The 23,824-nt window shown below is 45.1% G+C and overlaps 1 protein-coding gene across 3 annotated transcripts in view; it reads right to left on the bottom strand.

Annotated features, from left to right (window-relative positions):
* Positions 1-16,073: 16,073 nt before the first annotated feature.
* SPEF2 (sperm flagellar 2) overlaps positions 16,074-23,824 on the bottom strand; it is a 231,501-nt gene continuing 223,750 nt past the window's right edge. For all 3 annotated transcript variants that reach the window (XM_077462869.1, XM_077462868.1, XM_077462871.1), the window contains exons 35-37: positions 22,350-22,544; positions 19,794-19,913; positions 16,074-17,078 (exon numbers count right to left, since the gene is read on the bottom strand). In XM_077462869.1, the coding sequence (XP_077318995.1) occupies positions 16,995-17,078; positions 19,794-19,913; positions 22,350-22,544 (399 nt within the window). In that variant the 3' untranslated portion in view covers positions 16,074-16,994. The remainder of the gene's footprint in view (positions 17,079-19,793; positions 19,914-22,349; positions 22,545-23,824) is intronic.

The raw sequence follows: 23,824 nt of genomic DNA on the forward strand, positions 1-23,824 counted from the left end.
GAAAACAAAAGGCACTGTGAAAATTTTGCTGAACAAATAAAAATTTTCAATATGGTCATGCAACTCTTCATATAGCCTATATACCTTAAAAACACATATGGATTGTGGATTATGGATTGTAACATACATACCGTTGGAAATCCTGAGTGCCAATAGGGCACATTAACATGTGAGTGTACACCTAGTGGGGGGAACATTGTTTTTTATGTGAATTCATTTATAAACTACCTGCTCGATGAGTTCCTCTCTGTGATCTCTTAAAACTTGCCATTATGGTGCTTAATTTAAACATACTGTATATGTCCATTCCACAAGGGCTACCTGACCTGAGCCAAATAACAATCCAATATTCAAATCTTTATGAATTCAAATCCATTTGAATCTAAAAACAAAATTGAAATGTGTACATCATATCCCTGCTGATGAAAAACATGATGGTCATTATTCCGCTAAAAATGTTGTCTCTAGGTCAGGTCAGGTGTACGACGAGTGTCCCATCAACATCTGTCACAGTGAACCTGTGCCCAAAAACATCTGTAGTATTAGTAGTAGTGGCCATTCAACATCTGTCAGAGCTTACCAGTGCAACCAAGCAGCTGTCACCAACATGTACCAATGTACACAAACATCTGTAATACTAGTGTCCCATCAACAGGGCCGCTGATAGAAATCATGGGGCCCCCTACAGCCTACCTGACGGGGCCCCCCTTTAGCTCCACCCTTGGTCCCTCCTTTAGCCCCATCCCTGGCCCTTCCCCAGATGCCATATTGTGCTGCAGACAGTGGCACCAATGCCATGCTGCCCATCAATGCCATATTGTGCTTCAGACAATGCCACCCATGCCGCCGATGGCAAAGTGCCATTGGCAGCATGGGTGGCACTGTCTGCAGCACAATATGGCTTTGGCTGCATGGGTGACACTGTCTGCTACACATTGCGGCATTTGCGGCATGGGTGGCACTGTCTACAACACAATATGGCATGCGCAGCATGGGTGGCACTGTCTGCAGCACAATATGGCATTGGCGGCATGGGTGACACTGTCTGCAGCACATTACGGCATTGGCGGCATGGGTGGCACGGTCTCTGCAGGCAGCACATGATACCTGCAGATAGTGCCACCCATGCCACTAAAGCCATAATGTGCTGCAGACAGTGCCACCCATGCCATATTGTGCTGTAGACAGTGCCACTCATGCTGCCAATGGCATAATGGCATGGGTGGCACTGTCTCTGCAGGCAGCACATGCGTTATGGCATTAGCGTCATGGGTGGCACTGTCTGCAGCAGATTATGGCATTGGCGGCATGGGCGGCACTGTCTCTGCAGGCAGCACATGTGTTATGGCCCATAATGCATGTGCTGCCTGCAGAGACCGTGCCACCCATGACGCCAATGCCATATTCTGCTGTAACGGTGCCACCCATGCCGCATGCGTTATTGCCCATAACGCATGTGCTACCTGCAGACAGTGCCACCCATGTTGCCAATGGCATAATGTAAAGATGCTGCTGCAGTAGTAGTAGATCTTGAATCCACCCCCCCAAGCAAGCACACACCTGTGTTCTGTGTTAGCTGGGCCCCAGGAGTCACTTCCTCCTTCATCCTGTTGCTGTTTGCTGTCTGGACTGGAGTGCGAGTCAGATGCCAGATCAAGCCCTTTCTTTTTTTTTCTTCCGCCACCGCCGCTCGTCTCTCTGCTTTTTCTCTGTCCGAGTGAAGAACAGAGCAGAAGGGGAGGAATCACTCCGCGCCAGGGAAGGCAATATAGAGGACGCGCTGGCCGGAACTTGAGCCAGCATGAGGAGCGGGTGCGGAGAGGACATTCTTCCGTGTCCGAAATAGAAAAAATAGTCCCTCCCCCTGCATATTGAGCTATCGGCATAAAAAAAAAAAATGTAAAAAGAACGGCTAGTGTTCAGTTGGTTTGGTGTATGCAGACAGATAGTGTTCAGTCAAGGTGGCTGGGGGATTATTATTTTTTTTAACATTAATTAGGTCTCTGTTCAGGTCGCCCAGGCCCCCCTGCTGGCCGGGGCCCAGTACAACAGGGCCAGTCGTACTGGCCTATCAGCGGCCCTGCCCATCAACATCTGATGTGAAAGCTGAAAACTTTCTTATATGTAAAAATCGAAAAAAAAAAATCTAATTTGGTCAAATTTTTTTTAAATTCGGCAGCAATTTTTACGAATTCAGGAAAAATGAAGCGAATTTGGAAAACAAATTGAACTAACTTAACGATTCTAATAAAACTAAATTAGTTAACTAACAAATCAAAAAAAAAAAATTTTTTTGTTTTTGTTTTGCACGTCTAAAACACACCATTCGTGTTCAGGTGCCATTCATTTTCAATGTTCCACCGCTGCACAGGAACTCATAGATCTCATAGATCTCAGGTGCAGTGATGTCACCACACTTGTAGTCAATGGATACCTCCTCCAGCCCCATAGCCTAACCTAGGTACAGACCTGCGGCTGGAGGGATAGACTGCAAATTGATCACAGTTGCTATGCTTTGCAGGCTCCATGAAAAAAAAAAATAATAATGTCAAATTTTTTTAAAATCAATGTGTGTGCAATTATTATTATCATTTTTTTATTTTATTTTTGTAAAAGGTGGAATTAGCCTTTAAAGGTGCAGGGATCTACTAGAAGCCCAGCTTGGTACAATGGCAGCTGAAGACTTCCATCTCTGCAACAAATCCAGCAACTAAAAACAGTGGCAACTTCTCCAATCAATTCAATACAGTGGAATCTTGGACTATGAGCATAATCCGTTCCAGGAGAATGCTTGTAATCCAAAGCACTCGCCTATCAAAGTGAGTTTCCCCATAGAAGTCAATAGAAACAAATATAATTCGTTCCGCATTGACTTCTATTGCATGCAATACCGCATGTGGCCAGAGGTCGGGGGAGCACCGGAGAGTCTCGGAAATACTCCGAGACCGCTCGGCTGAACTCGGAAAGAATTGAAAACACTCGGGTTTCCGAGTGATTCTAAGTATTTCCGAACGGTTCCGAGTGTCGCCGGCACTCCAGCATCTCTGTCCAAATGCGGTACTGCACACCCCATTGGCTTGAATCCTGCTCATTTTGTGAGACATCACTCACAAACCGAGTCAGGATTAAAAAAAAAAAAAAAAAAGCTGCTCTTCTTTCAAAACGCTTGTTAACCGCATTGCTTGTAAACCAAGGTTCCACTGTACTAGATTTTTACAGCAACGTGCACATGGGCAGAGTATTTCAGAGAACGATACAAAAGAAATATTTCCCAGCACAATTACCAGCTAGTCAGCAAAAAAAAATCTGAAATACTACAGTTTCAGCAATTCGCATTGAAAACAAAGGTTTTGTCTACATACATCTGCAACCGAAACCTCCGTTTTTTTAAATGTAGGTCGCTGAAACTATGTAGTATTTATTTATTTATTTATTTTGACTAGCTGGTAAGTGTGATGGGAGTTTGTTTTGTATTGTAGGAGACAGTGCAAGAAAGATTTTTGCTAGAAGCAGCTGCCTGCAGGTAATCGGATACATTACTCATAATTAATGGCGCGTACACACGATCAGACTTTTTGGCAGACTTGGTCCGGCCGACCGGAATTAGTTGGACAATTCGATCGTGTGTGGGCTCCAGCTGACTTTTTTTTCCCCAAAAGTCAGACGGACCTAGAAATAAAATATGTTTCAAATCTATCCGACGGACTCAAGTCCGAAGGACTAAAAATTGGGAAAACCATTTGTCTGTGTGCTGGTCCGACGGACCAAATACCATGCAAGGGCAGCTATTGGCTACTGGCTATTGAACTTCCTTGTATAGTCCTGTTTACATCATCACGTTCAAAACTAACAGACTTTCGAACAGACTTAGTCCGGTCGTGTGTGGCCAAGTCCGCTCGTTCAGAAAGTCCGTCGGACCTCCGCTGAAAGTCCGTCGTGAAGACTGTCGGACCTAGTCCGTCGAAAAGTCAGATCATGTGTACGCAGCATAAGGTGTCTGATTCTGTCCCCAAATTAAATAAATAAATAAAACAATTAAACTTCAACCTTAAGTTATCAAAAAAGCAAGTTTTCAGGCTGCCTTACCTACTTCCAGCTTTATACTATATTTGTATAAAGCCTGAAGAGGAGATCTCTAGGTTATCCCAAAAACTAGAATTTTTAATAGCTTAAAGAGTAACTCCATTTTTGTTGAGTAGAAACCAATCCTCTCTGGGTGATCAATAGGGATGAGCTTCGTGTTCGAGTCGAACATACGTTCGACTCGAACATCGGCTGTTCGCCTGTTCGCCGAATTCCGAACGTAATGGGCCGTTCGCGCCAAATTCGTGTGGCGCTCACGGCCCACAATGCACTGCGTCATCGCAGTGCATTGCTGGCTCATGATTGGCCAAGCATGCACTGTGACCCCGCATGCTTGGCCAATCACAGCGCCAGCAGCGAGGAGAGCCATGATTGGCCACAGGCAGGATGCCTGTGGCCAATCATAGCTCAGGCTGTGTAGTACACGCCCCACACTATATAAGGCCGCCAGCGCGGCGGCCTAGTGTAGTGTGTTGGCGTCTGAAGCAGTTAGTGGGTGTTCTGTGTACCTTCAACACAATACACACCGATCGTTTTCGGCCGATTTTCGATCTTGCTGTTGTGTAGTGGTTGTTGTCTGCGTGCCCTGACCGCAGTATACACCGCTATATTCACCTCACCTATATAGCTAGTGATCTATCTTTTATAATAGAGCTTGCAGTCAGTAGTGTTAGGAGCTTGTGCGTGCTGTCTGCGTGCTCTGTACCCAGTACACACCGCTATATCCACCTACATAGCTCTTCTCTATTTGAGCCCACTTGCCATCTGCAGGAGTTATTGGAAGTTGTGTGTGCCTCCAGCACAGCACAGTATACATCTGTATATACCCCTTTATCTCTGGTGTTCTATAAAAAAGGCATCTGCAGGAGTTAGTGGGTTTTTTGTGCCTCCAGCACAATATACACCTGTATCTACCCTTTATTGCTGTTCTCTAATAGAGCCATCTGCAGGGCTTAGTGGGTGTTGTGTGACTCAATTACAGTATACCCCTTTATCTCTGGTGTTATATAATAAAGGCATCTGCAGGAGTTAGTGGGTGTTTTGTGCCTCCAGCACAATATACACCTGTATCTACCGTTTATTGCTGTTCTCTAATAGAGGCATCTGCAGGGCTTAGTGGGTGTTGTGTGACTCCATTACACTGCTGTTTTACCCAACTCCCTTCAGGCCATTACCATGTCTGGAAGGCCAGCAAGGAGAGGCAGACAGGCGCGAGCCGATAAAAGAGGACAAGCAGGCTCTGTGTCTAGAGACAACAGTGCTGGTCGTGGACGCGGTGCACTGTCATCAGCACGTGGCCATGGGACACGCTTGTCCTTCTTTTCGGCAGCTGGACATGTTGAACCGCAACATGCCAACGACTTGGTAGAGTGGATGACCAAGCCCTCTTCATCCTCCTCATCCTCTCTCACCCAGTCTCAGGGTACTAGCAAAGCAGCTGCCAACGCATCGTCTTCCCTCCTCTCAATGTCATCATCAGTGACTCCTTCCCTAGACCCACCACGTCCTCCTGAGGAGTCTCCTGAACTCTTTGAGCACAGTGTTGGGTACATGCTCCAGGAGGATGCCCAGTGTTTTGTAGGCTCTGATGTTGACACTCAGCTAGAGGAAGGCAGTAGCATGAGCGCAGAGAGAGGGGATGCTCAAGAAGGACAGCAATCTGGCAGTCATGTTCCACAAGCTGCAGCATACTGCCAGGTTTGCTACAGCGATGAAGAGGGAGGGGATGATGAGGGCACTGACTCCACGTGGGTGCCTGGAAGGAGAGAGGAGGAGGAGGAGGAGGAGGCACATGTCCAACGAGGCAGGATGCCCTCCGGGGGCCAGCTTAGGGGCAGCACACCGACTGAATCACACAGCAGAGCTCCGCCTGTGCAGGGCGCTGCCTCTGCGCGTTATTCTAAAAGTTCTTTGGTGTGGGCCTTTTTTGAGACGAGTGCATCAGATCGCACCGCTGCTATTTGCAACATATGTCTCAAGCGTATCTCGCGTGGCCAAAACATCAGCCGCTTGGGCACCACATGCTTGACCAGACATATGTTGACCTGCCATGCAGCTCGTTGGCAAGCGTACCTCAAAGGCCCACACCAAAGAACAAAGCGGACCTCTCCTTGCTCCTCATCAGCTGGCATCTCCAACCCCACTAGACCTTCAGTCCTCTCTGAAACCTGCTCTGAGAGGAATGAAGGTGTAGAATTAGGTGTGTCACAGCCAAGTGCTTCCGGGAACTCTGCTAGCGGTACACCCACGTCCGATTATAGCAGGCAAATGTCCCTGCCCCAGCTGCTGGACCGGCAAAAGAAGTTCACTCCCAGCCATCCACATGCCCAGCGGTTGAATGCTAGCTTGGCTAAATTGCTAGCACTTCAACTGCTGCCTTTTCAGTTGGTAGACTCGGCCCCCTTGAGTTTGAGTTTGTACAATGTGCGGTTCCTCAGTGGCAGGTCCCCAAACGCCACTTTTTCTCACGGAAGGTGATTCCGTACATATTACCGCTGACTCATGGTCCAGCAGGCATGGACAGGGACGTTACCTGTCTTTCACGGCCCATTGGGTCACTCTTCTGGCAGCTGGGAAGGATGCAGGACAAGGTGCAGTAGTGTTGGAGGTTGTTCCGCCACCACGCCTCCAAAATTCTACTATTGGTTGTGACACACCTCTCTCCTCCACCCCCTCCTCTTCTTCTTCCTCCATGGCCTCTTCCAGTGCTCTGTCCTCAGAACCAGCGGTGCTCGGTAGGCGTTCCAGGGGCTACGCAAGTACGCAGGCAAAACGATGCCATGCCGTGCTTGCGCTGGTTTGTTTGGGGGACAGGCGCCACACTGGGGCGGATGTTTTGTCAGCTCTGCAGGGGCAGGCCGAGAGGTGGTTGACGCCACGCCAGCTTAAGCCAGGAATGGTGGTTTGCGACAATGGCACCAACCTCCTCTCCGCCCTCCGACAGGGACAACTGACCCATGTGCCCTGTGTAGCTCACGTCCTTAACCTGGTGGTGCAGCGGTTCTTGGGCAGGTACCCCGGCTTACAGGATGTCCTGAAGCAGGCCAGGAAAGTCTGTGTGCATTTCCGCCGATCATTTAATGCCTGTGCTCGGCTGGCTGAGCTCCAAAAGGAGCTGAACCTGCCCAAGAACCGCCTTGTATGTGGCATGCCCACCAGGTGGAACTCAACGTTGGCCATGCTGCAGCGGCTGCACACGCAGCAGAGGGCCATCAATGAGTACCTGTGCGACTACGGCACCAGGACAGGGTCATGGGAGCTCGGTTTTTTCTCACCATGCCAGTGGGGCATGATCAGGGATGCATGCACTGTCCTGTTACCGTTTGAGGAGGCCACAAGGATGGTGAGCAGTGACAGTGCATGCATCAGTGACACTGTACCTCTTGTCCACCTCTTGGAGCATACGCTGCGTGGAATAATGGACAGGGCACTTGAGGCAGAACAGAGGCAGGAAGAGGAGGACTTCCTTGCCTCTCAAGGCCCCCTTTATCCAGACAGTGTTCCTGCTGTGCCACCCATCACACAGGAAGAGGATGAGGAGGAGGAAGAGGAGGAGGAGGATGATTGTGTCAGCATTGAGGTGGAGGCTGGCACTCAGCATCAGCAGCAGCAGTCTTGTAGGGATGATTTACAGTCGCAAGAAACACGTGGACTTGTACGTGGCTGGGAAGAGGTAGCTGCGGATCATGTTGTCCTTAGTGACCCAGAGGACTCCGGACCGAATGCCTCAGCTAACCTACGCTGCATGGCCTCCCTGATCCTGCAAAGCCTGCGGAAGGATCCTCGTATTCTTCGGATCAAGGAGAGGGACCATTACTGGCTGGCCACTCTCCTTGATCCACGGTACAAGGGTAAGGTTGCCGACCTTATCTTGCCATCGCAGAGGGAGCAGAGGATGAGACATCTCCGGGAGGCCTTGCAGAAAGGTCTGTGCAACGCGTTCCCAGAGACTGGGAGGTTACAAACTCCTGGTCCTGGACAACGTGTTGCTGAGGCATCGGTCAGAAGGAGCGGTGGAGAAGGTGGCCGTCTGACTGATGCTTTCAGACAATTTTTTAGTCCGCAGCCCCAAGGTATGATCAGTTCCAGCACCCATCGCCAGCGTCTGATTTACATGGTGCAGGAATACCTAGGGGCAAGGTCAGACTTGGACACCTTTCCCACCGAAAATCCTCTGGCTTACTGGGTCTTGAGGATGGATCACTGGCCAGAGCTTGCACAGTATGCAATTGAGCTACTGGCCTGTCCTGCATCCAGCGTTCTTTCGGAACGCACCTTCAGTGCTGCTGGTGGCTTTGTTACCGATCACAGGGTGCGCCTGTCCACCGAATCAGTTGATCGACTGACCTTCATGAAGATGAATCAGTCTTGGATCACCCACAGCTACCAAGCACCTGAAGCTGATGTAACAGAATCATTTTTTTTTAAATATCACATCCCTTCAAGACTGCCTATGCTGATGCTGAGTGACTGTCCTGTTATGTTGATAGTCTATCCTCTTCCTCCTCCGCTGATATGTTGGAAGAACATTTCTGGTTCTGGGTGATGCCTAAGGCACAATTTTTCTGCCCCTGTTTAACAGGGGTGTTTAAGTACAATTTTTGATGCAATGCTTTGCAGCAGGGCTAATTCCTGCAATAAAACTAGAGTATATGGCAGAGGTTGCAGTGTGGTGGCACCAGCGCACCAGTGCCTAAGGCCCAATTTTTCTGCCCCTGTTTAACAGGGGCATTTAAGTACAATTTTTGATGCAATGCTTTGCAGCAGGGCTAATTCCTGCAATAAAACTAGAGTATATGGCAGAGGTTGCAGTGTGGTGGCACCAGCGCACCAGTGCCTAAGGCCCAATTTTTCTGCCCCTGTTTAACAGGGGCATTTAAGTACAATTTTTGATGCAATGCTTTGCAGCAGGGCTAATTCCTGCAATAAAACTAGAGTATATGGGAGAGGTTGCAGTGTGGTGGCACCAGCACCAGTGCCTAAGGCCCAATTTTTCTGCCTCTGTTTAACAGGGGCGTTTAATTACAATTTTTGATGCAATGCTTTGCAGCAGGGCTAATTCCTGCAATAAAACTAGAGTATATGGCAGAGGTTGCAGTGTCGTGGCACCAGCACCAGTGCCTAAGGCCCAATTTTTCTGCCCCTGTTTAACAGGGGCATTTAAGTACAATTTTTGATGCAATGCTTTGCAGCAGGGCTAATTCCTGCAATAAAACTAGAGTATATGGGAGACGTTGCAGTGTGGTGGCACCAGCACCAGTGCCTAAGGCCCAATTTTTCTGCCCCTGTTTAACAGGGGCGTTTAAGTACAATTTTTGATGCAATGCTTTGCAGCAGGGCTAATTCCTGCAATAAAACTAGAGTATATGGGAGAGGTTGCAGTGTCGTGGCACCAGTGCCTAAGGCCCAATTTTTCTGCCCCTGTTTAACAGGGACATGTAATTACAGTTCTTGATATAATATTTCACAGGAGGGCCCCTTCCTGTGCCCACCCAGAGTAACTGTGAGGACTTATAGCGTTGTGGCACCAGCACCACAACCACCAAAGGTCAATTTTTCTACCACTGTTCAACAATGGCATGTAATTACAATTCTTGATATAATCGTTCACCGCAGGGCGCTCCAGCGCCCACCAAGAGTCACTTTGAGGGCTTACAATGTTGTGGCAAAACCAACACCTTGTTCCGCCATTTCTGCAGAGCATATAGGGCAGGCCCCTACTTTCAAACATCCAACTTACAAACATCTCCTACTTGCAAACGGAAGGAGACAACAGCAAGTGAGATGAAAAAAGATGGACGACAAAACAAATTATACAGGGGTGATAACCCTTCCCTATGTTTTCCAAAAAGCTTAAAAATCATTTTTTTGACTGGAGCTACACTTTAAAAATGTACCAGTTGAAAATTACAAACAGATTCAACTTAACACAACAAACCTACACAGTCCCTGTCTTGTTTGCACCGCCTGTATACTGCTGTTCTGAGTATATAGGGCCTGGGGGCCACACGCATTTCCTTTTTTTAATATGGGTACAGGGTTCCCCTTAATATGCGTACAAGACCTAAAGGGGCTGGTAATGGGCAGGGAGGGCTACCCATGCCATTTTTCTCAATGATTTTCAACCATATTGCAGGAACCAGATATAACATTAAAATCGCAAGCAGTTTTAAATGGTGTTATTTCCGTTTAATGTCATTTTGTGCAGGGACTGTTCTAAACACAGGAAACACGTGGCATTTCACAGGCATACTACAGACACCCCCCAGGCACCATATTTAAAGGAATATTTCACTTTTCTTTTTCACTTTAATCGTCATTAAAATCAGTGCTCCCGCCAAAACGGCGTTTTTAAAACTTTTTTTTGCATTGACCCATGTCCCCTGGGGCAGGAGCCAGGTCCCCAAACCCTTTTTAGGACAGTATCTTGCATATTAGCCGTTAAAATTAGCACTTTTAATTTCGAACGTTCGAGTCCCATAGACTTCAATGGGGTTCTAAAGTTCGTACGAATTTGGGGTCCGTTCGAAAGTTCTGGTGCGAACCAAACCGGGGGGTGTTCGGCTCATCCCTAGTGATCAATGTACATTGTGATGATTTCCCAAAACTTTACTCAGAATCCTACCTGTTTCTGTTTGTTTCCCCATCTGCTTTGCAGACTGATTCTGAATGGAAGGCTTTGGTTCATTATAATCACCTGGTGCACTCTCTGTGTTCTAATGAGGAACGTTGCAGTGTCTGCATCCCTTTAGAAATAATTAACCCTTGTGTATACCTCATTCAGAAACAAAATTTCTGTTGCAGGACATGCTTAAAGCATTTCTAAAGTCTGTTTTTTTTTTTTTTAAATTAAAATAACAAGCATATTACTCACTTGCTCTGTGCACAGAGTGGGCCGATCCTCCTCTCAGGCCCGTGGTGATGATCTTGGCTCCTCCTCTTCTTTTGTATGACCCATAGCAAGCTGTTTGTACATGCTTGCTCCCGACTTGTGCATCTATGGAGTTGCGCTCCAGACTCACACAACGGGACCTAGGCCCGCCCCCCACTTTCTCCTCACTGCATTTGATTGACAGCAGGGAGAGCCAAGGGAGAAAAGCTGCAGCCATACACAGTGCTGATCTCATCTCCCCTCTCTTCCCCTTCACACAGGGAATGGAGGGGGGCACAGGGAGACTGAAAAAGGTTTTTACCTTAATAGAAGCAATGCATTAAGGTAAAAAAACATTTTTAGGTTTAGTATCACTTTAAAATCTGACTTGTATCTTAGAGGAGACTTCTGGGGAAAAGTGAGCCAATCACACAAGATTGTCATTTCTGGAGGCGTCCTGTACACTAAAGTTGTACAGTGTGTGTCCAGGTTGCCATAGTGCATTGAATTTTATTAAGTTACAGCGTTGTAGATTAAAATGGAAAGGTAAAGTTTATAACATTAAATTACAATGTGGCTTGTTTAGCAATTATATATGGCATATGATATTTTTATTTTTTTTGCTACATTTGTTGTTGTTATATGTGAAAGCGGAGTTACCTTTTAGGTTAGCCAATAGAGTGTATGAGTTAATCTCCAAATTTTGTGGAAATGTAATATATTTACTAATCCAAAAGCATTGGGGGACATTTATAAAGCAAATCAGCGACACAATTAGTCGCAAATCATCTTTGCCACAGGTTTATAGATCTGTGTGTCTGTATTCCTGGGCAGCCAAGTGTGACCGTTTTATTACTAAAGGTAAGACAAATTTCCACTCTAAATAGATGCAGAATTATAAAGGTGGTCAGGGTCAGGCTTAAAGTAGAACTTTAGGCAAAACTTTTTTTTTTCATTGTGGATGGAGTAAGAGAGGGTTATCACCCCTGTCAGATTTCCCATATTTGTCCCATTGCAGAGATTTCCCTTCACTTCCTGTTCCACAGGCAAACAGGAAGTGGGAGGAAACCCTGAAAATTAAGAGAATTCCTTGGGGACCCCCAGGTCACCAGAACTAGTGTCCCCATTGGAAGATTCCCCCTCTATTACTTTTCTTGACTCATTTACTCTTGCTTAGGCTTTAACACACATTAATGGATAGTTTACACTTGCTTCACAACAAGGCTTCGTACAGGCTTTGTTAACCACTTCAATACAGGGCATTTATACACCCTTCCTTCCCAGACCAATTTTTAGCTTTCATACTTTGAATGCCAATTACTCAGTCATGCAACACTGTACCCAAACAAAATTTTTATAATTTTTTTCATACAAATAGAGCTTTTTTTTAGTGTATTAATCACCACTGGGTTTCTTTTTTTTGCGACATAAGTGAAAAAAGAGCAAAAATTTTGAAAACACAATTTTTTTAGTTTCTATGATAAAATTTTGCAAATAAGTTATTTTTGTTCATATATTTCTCACACACAGCATGTGCATACTTCCAATTACACCCCAGAATACATTCTGCTACTCCTCCCGAGTATGGCGATACCACATGTGTGAGATTTTTACACAGCCTGGCCACACATAGAGGTCCAACATTCAGGGAGCACCATCAGGGGTTCAAGGGGCATAAATTACACCTCTAATTTCCTAACGGACTATTATATTTGTGAAGGCCCTGGAGCACCAGGACAGTGGAATGCCCCACAAAATGACCCAATTTTGGAAAGCAAACACCCCAATGTCTATTCTATGAGGCATAATGAGTCTTTTGAATGGTTAATTTTTTCCAGAAAATGATGGAAAGAAAATTAAATTGTATTTTTTTTTTTTTACACAAAGTGGTCAATTTATAAGATATTTCTAACACATAGCATGTATATAGCAAAAATTACACCCCAAAACACATTCTACTACTCATCCTAAGTATGGCGATACCACATGTGTAAGACTTTTACACAGCTTGGCCACATACAGAGGCCCAACATTGAAGTAGTACCTTCAGGCGTTCTAGGAGTATAAATTACATATCTCATTTCATTCCTACCTATCACACTTTTGAAGGTCCTTGAGCACCAGGACAGTGGAATTACCCACAAAATGACCCCATTTTGGAAAGCAAACACCCCAACGTATATTCTATGAGGCATGGGCTGCAGATAGGAACTCGGGTAGTCTGATAGGTTGGAGACAGGTACTTGGTTACTCTGATGGGCTGGTGACAGGTACTTGCGTACTCTGATGGCCTGGTGACAGGTACTCGGGTACTCTAATGGCCTGGTGACAGGTACTCAGGTAATCTGATGGACTAGAGATAGGTACTCGGGTACTCTGATGGGCTGGTGACTGGTACTCGGATACTCAGATGAACTGTGAGAGGTACTCAGATAGTCTGTGACAGGTACAGAGGGAACTCAGATGGGCTATGACAGGTATCCAGGTATAGAGATACGCGGGTACTCAGATGAAATGTGACAGATACTCGGGTACTCGGATGAACTGTGACAGGTACTCAGGTATTCAGATTAACTGTGACAGGTACTTTGATGGCTGGTGACAGGTCCTCTTTATTAGGGGTGCAAAAAGTGTGGTTGGTGTACACTGTAAGTGGTAACGAGATTTTTCAATCGGTGTGTGAGGAGGAGAACCCAGTAAAATCTTGTTGCTGCGGTTTGTTGACATTCTGTGACCAGCTGTAATTGGACACAGCTGGTCACATGGTAAAGAGCCAATTTCATTGGCTCTGTACTGTGATCAGGGTTGGGCTGTGTCAGGGTGACAAGACTCATCCCCAATCGTCGCTCTGTACACACCCTAGTGGCGTGCACGAGCGCTGTGCACGTGGACAGTAAATGTGACTGGCTGTGATTGGACACAGGCGGTCACGTAGTAAAGAGCCAGCAGGAGCGGAAAGAAGCCAAGGAAGTCTATGATGCCTGCCCAGGATGGGAGATTCCATCTGCGGACGTCATAGGACTATGGCCGGTATTGAAGTAGTTAAAGCTCTCTGAACGCTAGTCAAAGCTCCTGTCACTAAATAAAATGGATAGCTCACAGTCCTATTTACACCTGCTTTTGCTTTGCTTCGGCTTTGCTTCAAAAATTACACCCCATGTAGTTTAATGATGCTTCAAAGCCTCCATAGAAGTCTATGGCAAAACTCGCTTAAAACCCCACCAAAGCTCCACCAAAGGCTCATCGAAGCTCCACCAAAGGCTCATTGAAGCCACATCGAAGCCCAACCGAAGCCCCACCAAAGCCCCACCAAAGCCTCTTCGAAGCCTCATCGTAGCCCCACCAAAGCCTCATCGATGCCCCACCGAAGCCTCATCGAACATCCACTGAAGCCCCACCAAAGCCTCACCGAAGCCCCACCGAAGCCTCATCGAAGCCTCATTGAAGCCACACTGAAGCCTCATCGAATCCTCATCGAAGCACCAAGCAAAAGCAAGGTGTAAACAGGACTGTATGCTAACCATTTTATTTAGTGACAGGAGCTTTGACTAGCGTTCAGGGAGCTTTACCAAAGCCTGTCCGAAGCCTTGTTTTGAAGCAAGTGTAAACTAGCCTTTACAGTTTTATTAGGGCTCGTGCATAAGTCACATATGTATGTGGAAATAGACTTTATTTTCCTCTAGTCAACCGGACCTGTCCGAATCTTTTTAAATAAGCATTGTTCACTGCCAACAAGGATAGCATTGACAAGTAATTCAAATTGACCAGTAATATCTGTGAAATGTATCTCTAGCTATTTCTTTTCTTTTTTTAAGCTTGGATATCCAGACCAAGGGATCAGTATGTATCGGTCAACTTCACAATAACTAGTCTATGACAAATTTTCAGTTAGACCCCTTTCACACTACAGCGCTGCTAAAACAGTGCTATAGCGCCGGTCATTTTTGTCACGCTTTAGCTGCATTTTAGCGTCGCTTTTCGGCTGCTAGCGGGGCAGATTTTACCTTAACAAAAGGAAAAAAGTCCAGTTTTGCTGCATTTTGAAAGCCCTGCCCATTCATTGCAATGGGCAGGGGCATTTTTGGAGCTCTATTTATAGCGCTTCCAAGCCGCCCCAAAGATGCTGCTTGCAGGAATTTTTTGAATGTCCTGCAAGCACACCGCCCGAGTGTGAAAGCACTCGTACAGAATGGGAGGCAGGTTTCGGGAGCTTTTAAGAGGCTATTTCAAGCACTAAAACACCTGCAAACCGCCTCAGTGTGAAAGGGGTCTTATAAATTGGGCCTGAGAACTAGGAACGCATATAGCTGCACACTCCCAGTTCTCTGCTAAAAGGTTTAAGTTCTCGCAGCAAGGGAAATGTTTCATGTAGCCTAAAAAAACGAATATATCTCTATCTCTATGACGAATACAAAACTACAGTGTCACTAGGACAGTAGATTAAATACATTTACAATGGGGACACCTATTCCAGTGTCGCCCAAACAGAAAACATACAGCACAAAAAACTTACTACTAAATCTTTACTACTCCCTGCTCTATCCAAAACAATGGGGTTGATTTACTAAGCTTTTGTTCACACTGCCGTGGATTCAAAGTTGCGCAACTTTGAATCCGACATCCCGGCGCGACTCCGTTGAGGCTTGCATACAAATTCTTTAACAGAAGTCAATGCAAGTCATGTTACAGTTGCACCAAAGTAGTACAGGAACTTTTTTATAAGTTAGAGAGACTTTAGTCACACCGATTAGAACGGTTCCATTGCTTTTAATGGGACACGACATGTTGGGGGACTTTGAGCTCTCAAGTCACATGACAAGTCGTGGCCGTGTGAACTGGGGCTAAAACTGGAGAGTGCAAAATCTGGTGCAGCCGTTTATGGCAGCCAATCAGCCTCTAACTTAAGCTTGTTTAATTAAGCTTAACACAAAAAAAACTGGAAGCTGATTGGTTTCTATGAAGAGTTGCACCAGATTTTGCACTCAGTTTTAGTAAATCAAACCGTTTGAATACAATTTGAATCCCTGGTGAGTGGTGATTTGCTCAAGTTTGCATACGTTTAGTTGGTCATGCTTTATATATAAGATACTGTTTGGTTAAAGCTACAAATTCAGACGCATATTTTGCAAATATTTTATTGAAGAGAACAAAAAGAATCAACCTGTCTAAACCGAGGCTCACATCCGAATCTGGAGTCTGCCACCATCTCATTACCAGGACCAGTCATGGTCCCAGTGCAGAGAACAGCTGCACAATTCTGTCCCAGGACTGCTGCCAAGAGTCAAATATTGGCACCCTCTAACACAGAATAGGAGATTTGGCTTAGGTAAGGAGCTGATCCAACAACATTAAAGCGGTATTAAACCCAAAACCAAAAACCAAAAATTTATTATGTTGCAGCTTACCAATTATTAGATGTGATGGCTGCATTAGCTTTATTTTATTTGTTTTTTCCCCCTGTTTTCACCTGGTGATCTGGCCAATAACACCGCCTGTATAATTGAGACACAACTCTGGACTAATGAACACAAGAGGCACCGCAGACAACAGCATTGTCAGTCGGGGAGGAGGGTTGTGTTAAATGTATTAGCAAATTTAAATACACAAAACAAACTGAAGCCAAGCTCACGCTGTAAAATCCGGTACAGTTTTTTCCTTTTGGTATAAGGGTTTTACATGAATAAATAAAAATAAAAGTGGATTATTTTAATCCCCCCTGTCAGCATTAAGTGGTTTGTCTCGTCCATGTAAACAGTTGGACAGTTTGCAGTTTTGAAAAACAATAGACTTGCTGGCTGGATCACCAGATGAACATTGAAGACAGAAAGCCTAAAAATGGAAACTAATGCTGCCATAACATCTAAGAATTGGTAAAGTGCAATATGATAAATGTTTGATTTTGTGTTTACTACCACTTTAAAAAAATTCAAAATAAATTTTCAGATAGAAATACAATTGTAAACATAATCTCCAGCACTAAAAAATATTGTTGCTGGTAGAATCCTTGTAGAATGAGTTTATATGGCATATGCATTGTGTATTATACTCCAGTGATGCTGGATGTTAGGGTGTCTCCTTCACTCGAGAGTGTCACTTTGGATTTCTGTAGTGTGGTCTGGATGTCCTGTAACACAATAAATACAAACTTTTAGGTTGTGGTTTCTATAAAAGGCAACACAGGATAAGCGTAAAAAGAAACGGTCTTAAAAATAAGAAAAAAATTGCTGCAGGAACAATGTGGGGGCATCTAGAGCTACCTGCATATACTAATCAAAGTCCCTCCTGTAATGGCCAAATCCCGGGGTGTTTTGAAAGGCAAAGCTCTTGCTTGCCCCTTCCTGCTACCTGAACTCCTGATCTGTAGATCGACTTCTGTACAACCAGCCTGCCCATACATGGATCAAAATTCCGCCAGTCCACGCTGAACTGACCAAATGTCGATCCATGTATGGCAGGCATAAGAATACCCCTAAAGGATACCCCTAACTACTACACCTTTTAAAGTATAGCCTAAAATGTTTTTTATGAATATTCAATACAATAGCATTGAGAGGTTGAAAGGATTCATATATCTCTTTGTTTTAGGTAGTTCCAAATCGATTAAGCAATCCTTCATCCGCTCCCTAGGAAAGAAAGAATTTTCTTTATCATTACACTGTAATAACTAAATGGCAGCTATCTAGCAAGGCTTTTGCTTTGCTTTCTTCATTAAATAGAATCTTGAATGAATGGGCTAAATGGCCGGTACTCTTGATAAGGCACCACTTCTCCTTCTCCCTCCCACTGATACCTTTCCTGAACTGCCCCACCACCCTTTTGGCCCGCAGAGAACTATCCGACCGCGTGTACGGGGCATTACAGGTCTTGTCCCTCTGCCAGCCTGTGATTGCACCGTGAAGGAGAAGCAGCGCGTTGATGAGCTCATCCCGCTGTCACTCTCTGAATACAGAGCTGAATTAAAGTGGTTGTAAACCCTTACAAACCACTTTGACCTACAGGTAAGCCTAGATTAAGGCTTACCTGTGGGTCTAAAAAATATCTCCTAAACCTATACGGTGGAGGTGCACTGAGCGCGGCATCGTCAATGATGAAGATGCCGCGCGTGTCGGCTCCCGTGCGCATGCGCAGTGAGTGACGTCATCGCGGCTTCGCCGAATGGCAGCGGCGGAGCTGCGAGACCCCACCGAGAAGATGGATGCACCGGACTACAGGGGACAGCGGTGACTTCGCTGGCTCCTGTGTCAGGTAAGTGACACATAATAGACTACGATGCGATGCATAGTAGTCCATTATGCTTTGCCTTTGCAGGGAATGAAAGAGGAAGTAAACTCATCAGGATTTACTTCCTCTTTAAATTGTGTCTTTGATACCTACCTGGAGTTCAGCTTTAAAGTCTGCTTTTCCTGTACCTATAGGTAAGCCTATAATAAGGGTTACCTGCAGGTACAGTTAATACGCATTTAGGAGATATTTACTTTAGTACCAGCCGGAGATATTCACATTTGTAGATGCCGGTAACGTCACTGGTGCATGCACACTGAGTGGATGGCACACTGATGTGTGCTGTCCATTGAGAGAGCTGTGCCCCAATCGGGACTCCTGTGTGCATGCATGAAAGTGATGTCATTGTGGCCCGGCCATTTAAACAGCTGGAGAGGGAGCACCTGGAAGGAAGAACGGATGAAGATGGAGTGGTGACAGCGTTCCGCTGGAGGGATCCGCTTTACAGGTAAGTCTGTTATAATGTTCTAGTATGCAGTGCATATTAGCTCATTATGACATTAATCTGACAATTTTTTTAAAAGAGGTTTAAAGTGATTGTAAAGTTTTGTTTTAAAAAAAAACAAAAAAACAAAAAAAAAACCAAACATGTTATACTTACCTGCTTTTTGCAGTTGGTTTTGCACAGGCCAGCCCAGATTCTCCTCTTCTCGGGTGCCTCTTCACTACTCCTGGCCCCTCTCTCCCATCGAGTGCCCCTACAGCAAGCAGTTTGCTATGGGGGCACGTAAGCTGAGCTGCAGCTCCGCGTGTCCATTCAGACACAGAGCTGCCGTTCAGCCCCAGCCCTCTGTCCCGATTGGCTAACTGACTTTTATTGACAGTCGTGGGAGCCAAGGGCACCGCTGCTGGGTCTCAGCCAATCAGGAGGGAGAATCCCAGACGGCTGAGGGATTAGTGGACATCGCTGGACAGAGATGTGGCTCGGGTATTAGGGGGTGCTGGGGGGCTTTTTATCTTAATGCAGAAGGCTTTTTATCTTAATGCATAGAATGCATTAAGATAAAAAATCCTTTGCCTTTACAACACCTTTAAAGTGGTTATAAACCGCATATCTCTATAGTGTGTGCTTGTTGCAATTAAGGTCATTTTTGTCTGCTGCTTCCTTCCGCTGCTATCTATGTGCCACTTCCGACAAGTTTCCCTGACACCTAGAGAAAAATGGTGACAAGGGAGGGACCTCCAGCTGATTGACTGCCTCATCATTGTTCCTGTGTGCTGTGTGAATGGGGTGTGTCCCTTCCCACCAATTAGCTCTCAATGAGCTCTGTAGAGTGCAACTTCAGCTCTCTGCCCCTTTTTTTTTTGAACTCTCAGACAAGCTTTATAATTCAGCAGTTTGCATGGCTGTAGAGAAGAGAAAACTGCAGATGAACAGGTACACCTTTTATAGGAGGATTTGTATCATCCCTGTGTATCACCTGAGGCCAGTCACTGCACTGGTTGTATGTAAGGGTTTACAGCCACTTTACTACCACTTTCAAGGAATATGATCACATTAAATTGTTTAGCTGTGAGTGGAAACAAAGCAAAACTCTTATCTAGAAAATTTACTTACAGGAAGCTTATAGTGTTGACAGCTTTCAACAAGATCACAAAAAGCAGGGTGTATCAGGAGAGAGGTGACAGGCACTGCGCCACCGTCTGGGTTGATTTCACTGAATATGCGCTGGATACTCTGTAGAGAAAAGCAACTTAATTATTGATGCTGAGATCAGTGACTTACAGCGATATACTGATTGGAGGGCTTATCTTCTTTGGCAATGTTCTCTTCCTTAGTGAATGTTTAACAAGTAATCACAATCTCGTTTTAATTAAGATTGTGCAATTACCTACCCTTTGAAAATTTCCTAAGAATTTTTAGAGTTTATTTTTCCAGCTCTTGGAGTATTGTTTTTTTCAATATAAAGTCCTAATCTTACTGGTTGATCACCATATATTGTTTTTTCTTTTGTACTCTAGTGTGTTCTGATCTCATTTTATTCTTTTTCGTCCATCACTAGAGTGTCCTAGGTGCCTAATTTCCCTTGCAGTAAACCAGTCCCTCTCTTGCAGTTCTACTTATCATGTCAGAGCGTCCTGATGAAGGAGGGGGTCCTACCTGCATATTGACTGAGTTAACTGGTTATATTTGCTTCACATATCAGTAGTCTGCAGCTCATAGTTGCCTGTGGACACTGACAGCGGTGTTTGATGCCGGTAGTTGTATAGTGCTGGCTACTGAAAGCAAATGTGTGTGCTAATTATGTCAACACTGTCACAGCAGTGGTATGCTTCTAACGATTACTTGCCCAATACAGTGATAATGCTGGCAATGACAGGGGAGTTCTCTGCTCCTCTGTCACCACTTGCCCACATCAGTTCCTTAACATCCAGCAGCCTGTGCATAGCCTGTGTATAGGTAGAGGATGTTTGGTAATGATGTAGGGCGTATGGCAAATTTCTCCTGCTGTGCTCATTTTATAGAGCCCTGTGATGACATCACAGGAGCTAAGAAAAGTTTTAAATGATTGAAAAAATAGGAAAAAGTCAAAAGCTCTAGCTGAGATACTAACTTCAAAGAAGGAAGGGAGGTTGGGGACCTGATGGTGGTTTGCTGTCAAAAATTTGTTTTAAATGATTTGATCTGTGTAACATTAAGCCCCATACACATGGGCCTTATGTCGGGCGCCATTTGGCCCATGTGTACGGCAGCCTGTCTGACAGAAGCCGGCCGGATGGGGGCATGACCAAAAAAGGTCTGCCGACCGGCTCCTGATTAGCGCTCTCAGCCAATGGCTGACCAGAATGTTCTGGCGGGGGGACAGTCCCCTTGTCAGAGCACAATAGAACAGCAGGAGAGATCACTGTACTAACATTGGATAGTTAGTAAAGCGGCTCCGACCTGAGCGGTCAGGTTTTTCTCATTCAGCCCACTGGATTGAACAAAAAAATAAAATAAAAACTAGAAGTGTGTACTAGGCTTTATTTCAAAACATTTCAACATGCCTCCTTATTATAGTTGTATGGGACTACCTCTGATAGCCCCTACCCTGTCTATTAACCATTTTTATGCTGTTACTTCACAGCTGTTTTCCAAGTTCTTGAGTTTGCACCTCTGTCACAATTGAAAACAGTGCAGCTGTGTGGGGCTCCGCCCACGCAGCTGCATCATTCATTCACAGAGTGCTGTGAATGAATAAACTACAACTACCGCCAGCCATTGCAGCAGACGGCTTGTAGTTCTCAGTGAACTGTGAGGGCACTGGTGAGATCACTTGTAGTCCATTGAGCTTACTGGATTTCAGTAACTGCGTTCAGTCTGCAAGACCCTAAAAATGAACCCACGATCTGCTGATCTTGGGTGCAATGCTTTACAGGCTCCCAAGAAAGAAAAAAAAAATGAACAAAAATGTGCATTTTTTTTTTCTTTTTTTAAGGTGAACTTAGCCTTGTAAAATGGTACAGACCTCTGTTATTTGATATTAATATGTACAGTCACCTATGACTTTCTTTCAGTTATCGCTCAGACAAGATGAAGCAAATTATAGCTTAATTATAAGATAAAATATAAATATTTTAGAAGTAAGCCTGCACAGCTACAGTAATTATAGACTGAATAATACTACTGCATATGCCCAATTACGGTCTTTTGAAAGGCCAACTCAGGGTTCAGAACCGGTAAAGCTCCCCATGACCCCCCCCCCCATCTTCAGAAGAATGAGAACATTCAGGGGTTCATTTACGAAAGGCAAATCCACTTTGCACTACAAGTGCACTTGGAAGTGCAGTCACTTTAGATCTGAAAGGAAGCTCTGAAATGAGTGGAAGCTCTGCCAATTTCATCATCCAATCATGTACAAGCAAAAATGCTGTTTTTTATTTTCCTTGTATGTCCCCCTCAGATTTACAGCGACTGCACTTCCAAGTGCACTGGTAGTGCAAATTGGATTTGCCTTTAGTAAGTCAACCCTTTAGTGTCAGAATCGAATTACTGCAGGGGGAAGCACTGGGGAGGATTGTGAGGATTTCAGTCAGGGCTTTCCTTTTTTTTACTGGCTGGTGTTTCTTTTTTCAATTGTCCACTAAAGATATTGCCAGCACTGTACTCATTAAATATAATAATTTTACTAACCTTGTAATCACTACTTGCTTCTTTTTCGCGTGAGTAAAACCTATGACTTTCCCCAATATCTCCAGCTCCATGCTCAAACACCTGCAGGACTTCCTCCAGAGTGACAGTGACCTCTTCAGTGTTCTTCAGTATTTCATCCTCATTTCCCATAATCCCATTTCTACCGTCTTCAAAAATACCCATATTTGGAAAAGACTGCAAATGAAAAAAGTACATAATTTTAATGCTCAACATATACATGTATATTTATAGGGAATACAAAATAACATTAAAATGATATGTAATGCAAAGAGTAGTTCATCGTCCATATAAATGCATCAGTTCACAAAGCTTTGTAAAGGGGAAACAATTCCAAGGGGAATCCTGCTAACCTCACAAATACAATGCAGGGGGTACAAAAATTATTATAACATGCCAAAACCAACACCCACCCAAAAACATTGGCAGACATAGACTGTGGAAGGAGGACGAAGATATTTAGGCCCCTTTCACACGGGCTGTCCGATCAGGTCCGCCTGTCAGTTCTTCAGGCGGACCTGATAGAACCCTCCAGTTTTTTCTATGGAGCGCTGGATGTCAGCGGACACAGGTCCGCTGACACCCACCGCCATCTGATTCAATTCTGTCTGCCAAAAAAATGGCGGTGTTATTCCCCATCCATCAGGTGGATCGGATGGAAATGGACAGGGGGTCAGTTTCACTCTGATTGCCCCATAGATGAGAGCGGGACTGTGTCTGTTTTGGACCTGCTATCCTCATTCTCAGTGGGGATCAGCGGAGAGATCCCCCGTTGAGTAAGCAGATTCCGCTTAGTGGAAGCGCCCGTGTGAAAAGGGCCTAACAGAGACGTATTCAAAACTGAATTATGGGATGAAATGTTCCTCAGTGCTCAGGAACCTGGATGTAAACCCACCACTCACCCAGTATAAACTAATGGCACTGTATTAATGTATATATACATGTAAGCCTCCTTCATGTATCCCTGCCTTGCAAATGTCACCCCCTTTAGCAGTTGGAGCCCCACAAAACTCTGGAATCGGTGGGTGGGTCTCTTTGCCAGAGCTCATGGGCGGAGTCGTGATCTCACAAGACTCCCCGCTCACCTCTACACTCTCTTATTCCTGAGTTTTGAGTACCATCCAGTCAAAACTCAGGAAAGGCATCACATGACTTCAGCATGCCCAATCATGCTGTGGTGTGGAGAAGCCAATCCTGGGAGAGCTGGAGAAGAAAAGAGGAGGGATGTAAAGCTGGAATTGTGCAGGAGATAAAGAAATCAGATGTCAGTCACAGCAGTGGGAGATGTGCGATACAAACTCATCTTTGTTATCTTACTAAAAAACGACAAGAGGATTGCTCAGAGCTGAAATTAACTCTTCGTGGCAAGACTGCGCACAGATGAATTGACATCCTCTACTGTACCAGGTAGAAGTCTTCATTAAAAAAATGTTTTTTTTTCAGGTTTACATCCACTT

This window comes from Lithobates pipiens, unplaced genomic scaffold (genome assembly GCF_037356315.1).
Source record: "Lithobates pipiens isolate NorthernLeopardFrog02 unplaced genomic scaffold, aLitPip1_a1.2 Scaffold_3, whole genome shotgun sequence".
In the NCBI taxonomy this organism is placed as follows: Eukaryota; Metazoa; Chordata; class Amphibia; order Anura; family Ranidae; genus Lithobates; species Lithobates pipiens.